Source organism: Entelurus aequoreus, linkage group LG02, assembly GCF_033978785.1.
Source record: "Entelurus aequoreus isolate RoL-2023_Sb linkage group LG02, RoL_Eaeq_v1.1, whole genome shotgun sequence".
Classification (NCBI taxonomy): Eukaryota; Metazoa; Chordata; class Actinopteri; order Syngnathiformes; family Syngnathidae; genus Entelurus; species Entelurus aequoreus.
The window spans coordinates 4,500,477-4,510,476 of NC_084732.1; the positions used below are offsets into that span (position 1 = coordinate 4,500,477).

The following is a 10,000-nucleotide window of genomic DNA, read 5'->3' on the forward strand; positions in this document are numbered from 1 at the left end:
AAAAGCTCGCGAGGCGGCGGCGGCGACACAGGGAGGAAGGGCGCGGCCGCCGTCAGGTCTCGCGCTCGCTCTCGCCCACCGAGTAGAGCTCCCCGAGTCTCCTGAAGCGCGGCCCCCACTCCCGCAGGTAGTCGTAGTTCTGGTCCGAGTCGGACGAGGCCGTCTCCAGCGAGCTGAGCGAGCCGGCCGCCGAGCCCCGGCCCTCGTAGCCGTAGATCTGGATGGAGTCGTACGGCGGCGCCGTGGCGTCGTGGTCGGCCTCGTGGAGGCGCACGTTGATGAACTCGTCCACGTCCACGCCGTTGGGGCCCGAGTGGTGGCCGGCGCGCGGCATGAACTGCAGGTCGGGCTTGATGTCCTTGCGCGGCAGGTAGCCGCTGACGCCGTCCGGGTTCTGCAGCGTGGCGATGTCGAAGGCCTCCGTGTCCTCCTCGCCGCCGCCCTCGTCGTCGTAGCGGATGATGTTCTCGCGCACGTCCTCGTCGTCCTTGATGATGAGCGGCTCGTTCTTGTGCCGCCGCAGCGTGACGAAGAGCACCACTATTACTGTCCCCAAGAGACACGGGCAGGAGGTCAAGCTCATTCTGCGCAATGGCAAGGACATGCGAGCTGCGGCGCCAAAAGCCTTGCCCTGATGAACGCGGTCCGCGCGCGCGCTAACTCTCTGCGCGCGCGGACTCAATTTTGCTCGCACGCGGATTCTGTTTGCGCTCGCCCACCCTTGGAGGCGGGCCTTAATTACACAGCCCTCCTTTATGATTGGTCATTTACAGCAAAATAAACTCATGTATGTATATATATATATATATATATATATATATATATATATATATATATATATATATACTGTATATATATGTGTGTGTGTGTATATGTAGGTGTATGTATATATGTGTATAAACATATATAATATATAAATATAATAGATGTGTATATATACAATTATACATTACATATGTGATATATGTGTATATATGGATATATGTACATATAAATATATGTACATATATACTGTATGTACATGTATGTATATACAGAAATAAATAAATATGTGCATATACATAAATATATATTATATATATGTGTATGTATGCATATGTTTATATATATGGTAATGTGAGTGTATATATATATATATATATATATATATATATATATATATATATATATATATATATATATATATATATATATATATATATATATATATATATATATATATATATATATATATATATATATATATATATATATTATATGTGATATATTTGTATGTATGGATATGTGTATATACTGTATATGTACATATATACATATATATGCACATGTAGGTATATATGTAAATGCATATATAAATATGTGCGTGCATATGTATATAAATATATATTATATGTGTGTATATATATATATATATATATATATATATATATATATATATATATATATATATATATATATATATATATATATATTATATGTGTGTATATATATATATAAATATATATTATATATAAATATATATTATATGTGTGTGTGTATATATATATATTATATGTGTGTGTATATATATATATGTTTATATATATATATATATATATATATATATATATATATATATATATATATATATATATATATATATATATATATATATATATATATATATATATATATATATATATATATATATATATATACATTAGACTTATACATTTAAGTAATTACAGTACCTGTGCGTGTCATTCTTATAATTTGAATGAAATACATAAACATGTTATTAAATGTGTCATAATTCATTAAATTATTACTCACATGGAATCATTTGATTAATTATTGGTTTAATTATTTCGTAAATAGAATAATTACTTAATGATTAATTATTGTGTGATTAAACTGATTATTTCATATTTTACATTTAAATGCAATTTCTTTTTCACGATTTGATAATTTTGCTTTTGACACATTCAAACAATTACTTGAGATGTGTTTAATGTTGTCCAATGTGATTAGTATTGATCAATTAACTAATTATTATTGAATAATTATGTCATGATTTGATTATATTAGGAATTATTGATTTTATCTTTTTGCATGATTTTTATTTTTATTTTAATACATTAGTTCATCTAATTTTGTCCAATGCATTTATTTTTTATTCAAATAAGTATGAAAAATGATAAGATTATTCATTTTTTTGTGATGTAATTAATGTATTTATAATGTAATTATTTTACAATTTATTTGTGGATTTTATTTTCGATGATTTCATGAATTTACAGTAAGACATTTAAATGGTTATTTTAATGATTATTATTTAAACTGGTATCAATACTTTTGTGATTATTCATTGTTTTGTGATTACATTTTTAATTTCCTGATTGAATTATTTTACAATTATTGACTACATTTTTTCATGATTTGATGATAATAAATATTTAATATAACAAATGTAATATTTTTTAGAGGCATTTATTTATTTAATTAGGCCCTCCAAAGTTGGCGGTGTGAAAATATTTTTTTGTTCTAAAACTTATTTTAAACTATTAATTTAATTGCGTTTTCTTTTCTTCGTATTTCACGTGTTTTGCCGTCGGCGCGTGCGCAGACCGAGTCCTGGGCTTTTGGCGCCGCATGAAGATGTCGGGGAGGATCTCACCTAGGAGCAGGATGATGCAGGCCAGGATGGCGATGAGGGCGCCCATGCTGAGGCCGATGGGCAGCACGTAGGCCTCCACGTTGCAGGACTGCACCACGCCGTCCTTGCTGCAGCCGCACACGCGGATGGTCAGCGTGTTGGTGCTGCTCATGGGCGGGCTGCCGTTGTCCGTCACGATGATGGGCAGGAAGTACATCTCCTGCTTCTGCCGGCGGAAGGTGTCGTGCTTGGCCAGGACGCTGATGGAATTGTCTGCCAACACACACACAATAATAATAATAATAATAATAATAATAATAATAATAATAATAATAATAATAATAATAATAATAATAATGATGGTTTCGAATTTTCCTGGACATTTGGAGCGCTTCACGGAGAACTGAAAACGCATCATTCATTCACTACACATCCACACATTGACGGTGGTAAGCTACATTTGTACTACAATGCCACTACTGAAAATAACTGTAATAATACAAATAATGATAATAATACTATTAGTAAAAATAATGAAAAAAATGCTAGTATTGAAAATAATAACTAATAACAAAATAATGATAATAATACTATTAGTAAAAATAATGAAAAAAAAATGCTACTATTAAAAAATAATAACTAATAACAAAAAATAATGATAATAATACTATTGGTAAAAATTATGAAAAAATGCTACTATTGAAAATAATAACTGCAATAACAAAAATAATGATAACAATACTATTAGTAAAAATAATGAAAACATGCTACTATTGAAAATAATAACTGTAATAACAAGAATAATGATAATACTACTATTAGTAAAAAAATCCTACTATTGAAAATAATAACTAATAACAAAAATAATTATAATAATACTATTAGTAAAAATAATGAAAAAAATGCTGCTATTGAAAATAATAACTGTAATAACAAGAATAATGATAATACTACTATTAGTAAAAAAAAAGGAAAAAAATACTACTATTGAAAATAACTGTAATAACAAAAATAATGATAATAATACTGTTAGTACAAATAATGAAAACAATACTACTATTTAAAACAATAACAGTAATACCAACAATTATGATAATAAAACTATTAATAAAAATAATGAAAAAAATGGTACTATTGAAAATAATAACTGCAATAACAAAAATAATGATAATAATACTGTTAGTAAAAATAATGAAAAAATGCTACTAATGAAAATAATAACTAATAACAAAATAATGATAATAATACTATTAGGAAAAATAATGGAAAAAAATGCTGCTATTGAAAATAATAACTGCAGTAACAAGAATAATGATAATACTATTAGTAAAAAAAAATAAAAAAAATACTACTATTAAAAATAACTAATAACACAAATAATGATAATACTATTAGTAAAAATAATGAAAACAATGCTACTATTTAAAATAATAACTGTAACAACAACAATTATGATAATAATACTATTAGTAAAATAATGAAAAAAATGCTACCATTGAAAATAATAACTGCAATAACAAAAATAATAATAATAATACTATTAGTAAAAATAATGAAAAAAGACTACTAATGAAAATAACAACTAATAACAAAAATAATGATAATACTACTATCAGTAAAAAATAATGAAACATAAATGCTACTTTTGAAAATAATAACAAAATTATGATAATAGTACTATTAGTAAAAAAAATAAATGCTGCTATTGAAAATAACTGCAATAACAAAAATAATGATAATAATACTATTATTAAAAATAATGAAAAAATGCTAGTATTGAAAATAATAACTAATAACAAAAATAATGATAATAATACTATTAATACAAATAATGAAAAAAATGCTGCTATTGAAAATAATAACGGTAATAACAGAAATAGTGATAATACTACTATTAGTAAAAATAACGACAACATGCTATTAGTGAACATAACTGTAATAACAAAAATAATGATAATATTACTATTAGTAAAAAATAATGAAACATAAATGCTACTATTGAAAATAATAACAAAAATTATGATAATAATACCAGTAGTCAAAATAATGAAAAAAAAATGCTACTATTGAAAATAACTGTAATAACAAAAATAATGATAATAATACTATTAGTAAAAATAATGAAAAAATATATATATATTGATAACAATAACAATATTAATAATATTATTAATATAAAAACATCAATAGTGATCATAGTTTTAATATTAGTAATAACACATATATAATATCAACAATATTAATAAACAACACACCCTTAAGATTATTTAAACATTTATGATTTATTTATTTATTATATTGTGATCACGCCAATAAAACAATAATACAAAATATGGTACAACTATAAAATTTGTCATTTTTAATTTTTTTACTCCTAATTTGTATTTATATTCTATCCTTTTTGTCTGTAAATGTTGCTGCTGTGACAAAGTAAATATCAGTGCATCTATAATAAAACACGTCAACTTGAATTTATTTAATAAAAAGTGTGGTAAATGGTTCAAAAATAATAAATTATTGATAGGCTTATAATCAAACACATGCAACAACAGTTCAAATGGATAAGAATGGTGTATGTGTTTATGTTGAAATGTTTATTTTGTATCAAAGTCAAAGAAAAAAAAAAACAGATCCTTTTTTTTCTTTCGATGAACTGATTTTTACGCGCTCTCGGATTCCGTCAGGGTGGCGGCCTGCAGCTGGTGTGTCCGAGCAGAAGGCTGCCACCATATGAAGGCTCTCGCCCTGAGCTGCAAACATTACACGTCACCATGAACACAGCTTGTTCGGCACCAGCTCTTTGGACGGGATGAAAAAAACAAAACAAAAAAACAAGCAATGAGCATATTTAGCGGATATAAACGTGGCGCCATCTGTCACGAGGAAGTCAACCTGCACTGAACTGTGCGAGCAGCAGGAAAAACATGTGGAGCTCATTTACTCGCATTGACTGCGAACGCATCGCCGTCCTAAACAACATGGCTGCCTTTGGAGCGCCTCGCTATTTTGGAACAAAAATGTAGCTTTTAATAGGAACTTTTTACAGCAGTAATAATTTACAATGGATTATTATTTTGTGTCACTGTTATTCAAAGGAGAACAGATGATAGATTACCATACAATATAAAAAAGACACAATAGAATACATGGATTAATTTTTGTAAATAATGACATCAAATTAAATGTAAGTGAGGACTAATATTTATTTAGGATATAAAGTGGTTGCTTTTATTTAGCAATATTCCGAGCAAAACTGAGAGAGGCTCCATATGAGGATTTAATGGTATAGAAAATGGATGAATTGAAAATAAAGATATGACAAATACAAAATTTAATTAAACAGTATGTGTATATTTCAAAGTCAAAATCGAAATCGAAATTGAAATAAAAATATAAATTAAAAATATAATGACGATTAAAATTGAAATTGAAATTGAAATTGAAATTAAAATTGAAATTGAAATTGAAATTAAATTAAATTAAATTAAATTAAATTAAATTAAATTAAATTAAATTAAATTAAATTAAATTTAAAATTAAAATTAAAATTAAAATTAAAATTAAAATTAAAATTAAAATTAAAATTAAAATTAAAATTTAAATTTAAATTAAATATAAAATTAAAATTGACTGGTCTATATATTTTTTAAATGCAAATGTAAAAAATTAAACAAAATTAAAAGTATAATTAAAATTAAAATTAAAATTAAAATGAACACTAAAATAATTACAATTAAAAATGTGATTAAAACTGACTGGTCTGTATGTTTTTTTTTAAATGCAAATGTAAAAAATTAAACAAAATTAAAAGTAGAATTAAAATTAAAATTACAATTAAAATTAAAATGAACACTAAAATAATTAAAATTAAAAATGTGATTAAAACTGACTAGTCTATAATTTGAAACAAAATTCAAAGTAGAATTGAAAGTACAATTTAAATAAAAAAATTAAATAAAAATAAAAATACAATTAAAATTAAAATTAAAAGTGTGATTCAAACTAAATGGTCTATATATTTATATATATAAATGCAAATATAAAAATTGAAACAAAATTAAAAGTACAATTGACAGTGGAAAAAACAAAACAAAAAAACAAACAAAAAAAACACAAACAAAAAATAGAAAACAGAAAATAAAAAATTGAAAATGAAAATGAAATTTAGAATAAAAGTCACAAAAATGAAATAACCCTTTGGTCAATGTTGTCCAAAAAACAAATTATTACAATTTCTTATGAGGGCTGATATTTTTTTGTATTAACTGTGAGTGTAAAAAATGAATGCAAAAAATAAATCGAAAGCAAAAACGATGATGAAAACGAAAACTTGTTATCTGAGTCTGCGGAAAAACAATTCGAGCTCACAAAGAAAAATAAATTCCACCAAAAATGACAGCAGCAACTTGATCTATAGTTGTGTTTCTTCCAACACAATTATTTGTGTGTTGCGGCCGTGCAGAAAAGAAGTTTGCTGTCATTTTGACTAAAACGCCATAGGAGTTATAATAAACCCAACAGGCACAAGTTATCAAAACAATGTTGAGAACGCGTTGAATTAGGTCCTGACCTTGAGCGACTCAACCATAACGTTGAAACAACATGCTTTTTGACAACGTTTAATCAATGTTGGGTTGTGATGTTGATTTGACCATTGAAATTTGGTCATTTTCCCAACAAATATTCTACAACACAAATACAACGTTGAAACAACATGCTTTTTGACAACATTAATTCAATGTCGGGTTGTGACGTTGATTCGACCATTGAAATTTGGTCATTTTCCCAACCAATATTCTACAACACAAATACAACATGCTTTTTGACAACGTTTATTCAATGTCATGTTGTGACGTTGATTCGACCGTTTAATTTTGGTCATTTTCCCAACCAATATTCTACAACACAAATACAACGTTGAAACAACATGCTTTTTGACAACATTATTTCAATGTCGGGTTGTGACGTTGATTCGACCATTGACATTTGGTCATTTTCCCAACCAATATTCTACAACACAAATACAACTTTGAAGCAACATGCTTTTTGACAACGTTAATTCAATGTTGGGTTGTGACGTTGATTTGACCATTGAAATGTGGTCATTTTCCCAACCAATATTTTACAACACAAATACAACTTTGAAACAACATGCTTTTTGACAACGTTTAAGCAATGTTGGGTTTTGACGTTGATTCGACCATTGAATTTTGGTAATTTTACCAACCAACATTCTACAACACAAATACAACATTGAAGCAACATGCTTTTTGACAACGTTTATTCAATGTTGGGTTTTGACGTTGATTCAACCATTGAAATTTGGTCATTTTCCCAACCAATATTCCACAACACAAATACAACGTTGAAACAACATGCTTTTTGACAACGATAATTCAATGTCGGGTTGTGACGTTGATTCAACCATTGAAATTTGGTCATTTTCCCAACCAATATTCTACAACACAAATACAACTTTGAAGCAACATGCTTTTTGACAACGTTAATTCAATGTTGGGTTGTGACGTTGATTCGACCATTGAAATGTGGTCATTTTCCCAACCAATATTTTACAACACAAATACAACGTTGAAACAACATGCTTTTTGACAACATTAATTCAATGTCGGGTTGTGACGTTGATTCGACCATTGAAATTTGGTCATTTTCCCAACCAATATTCTACAACACAAATACACTTTTGAAGCAACATGCTTTTTGACAACGTTAATTCAATGTTGGGTTGTGACGTTGATTCGACCATTGAAATTTGGTCATTTTCCCAACCAATATTCTACAACACAAATACAACTTGCTTTTTGACAACGTTTATTCAATGTCATGTTGTGACGTTGATTCGACCGTTGAATTTTGGTCATTTTCCCAACCAATATTCTACAACACAAATACAACGTTGAAACAACATGCTTTTTGACAACATTAATTCAATGTCGGGTTGTGACGTTGATTCGACCATTGAAATTTGGTCATTTTCCCAACCAATATTCTACAACACAAATACAACTTTGAAGCAACATGCTTTTTGACAACGTTAATTCAATGTTGGGTTGTGACGTTGATTCGACCATTGAAATGTGGTCATTTTCCCAACCAACATTCTACAACACAAATACAACATTGAAGCAACATGCTTTTTGACAACGTTTATTCAATGTTGGGTTTTGACGTTGATTCAACCATTGAAATTTGGTCATTTTCCCAACCAATATTCTACAACACAAATACAACATTGAAACAACATGCTTTTTGACAACGTTTATTCAATGTCGGTTTGTGACGTTGATTCAACCATTGAAATTTGGTCATTTTCCGAACCAATATTCTACAACACAAATACAACGTTGAAACAACATGCTTTTTGACAACATTAATTCAATGTCGGGTTGTGACGTTGATTCGACCATTGAAATTTGGTCATTTCCCCAACCAATATTCTACAACACAAATACAACGTTGAAGCTACATGCTTTTTGACAACGTTAATTCAATGTCAGGTTGTGACGTTGATTCAACCATTGAAATTTGGTCATTTTCCCAACAAATATTCTACAACACAAATACAACGTTGAAGCAAACATGCTTTTTGACAACGTTAATTCCATGTTGGGTTTTGACGTTGATTCAACCATTGAAATTTGGTCATTTTCCCAACCAACATTCTACAACACAAATACAACGTTGAAGCTACATGCTTTTTGTCAACGTTTATTCAATGTCAAGTTGTGACGTTGTTTCGACCATTGAAATGTGATTATTTTCCCAACCAATATTCTACAACACAAATACAACATTGTAACAACATGCTTTTTGACAACATTAATTCAATGTCGGGTTGTGACGTTGATTCAACCATTGACATTTGGTCATTTTCCCAACAAATATTCTACAACACAAATACAACGTTGAAACAACATGCTTTTGGACAACGTTTATTCAATGTTAGGTTTTGACGTTGATTTGACCATTGAAATTTGGTCATTTTCCCAAACAATATTCCACAACACAAATACAACATTAAACAACATGCTTTTTGACAACGTTAATTCAATGTTGGGTTGTGACGTTGATTCGACCATTGAAATTTGGTCATTTTCCCAACCAACATTCTACAACCCAAATACAACGTTGAAACAACATGCTTTTTGACAACGTTAAATCAATGTTGGGTTTTGACGTTGACTCGACCATTGAAATTTGGTCATTTTCACAACCAATATTCTACAACACAAATACAACGTTGAAACAACTTGCTTTTTGACAACGTTAATTCAATGTCGGGTTGTGACGTTGATTCAACCATTGAAATTTGGTCATTTTCCCAACCAATATTCTACAACACAAACA

General features: G+C 29.2%; 1 protein-coding gene across 2 annotated transcripts in view; it reads right to left on the minus strand.

Annotated features, from left to right (window-relative positions):
- Positions 1-10,000, minus strand: part of cdh8 (cadherin 8) — a 465,099-nt gene that overhangs the window by 179 nt on the left and 454,920 nt on the right. Inside the window, exons 11-12 of one of the 2 annotated variants that reach the window (XM_062020585.1) lie at positions 2,657-2,908; positions 1-540 (exon numbers count right to left, since the gene is read on the minus strand). The exon at positions 1-540 is cut by the window's left edge and continues 179 nt beyond it. In XM_062020585.1, coding sequence (XP_061876569.1) covers positions 53-540; positions 2,657-2,908 — 740 coding nt within the window. In that variant the 3' untranslated portion in view covers positions 1-52. Of the gene's footprint in view, positions 547-2,656; positions 2,909-10,000 lie in introns of both variants that reach the window. The other variant, XM_062020584.1, reaches the window with a different exon arrangement.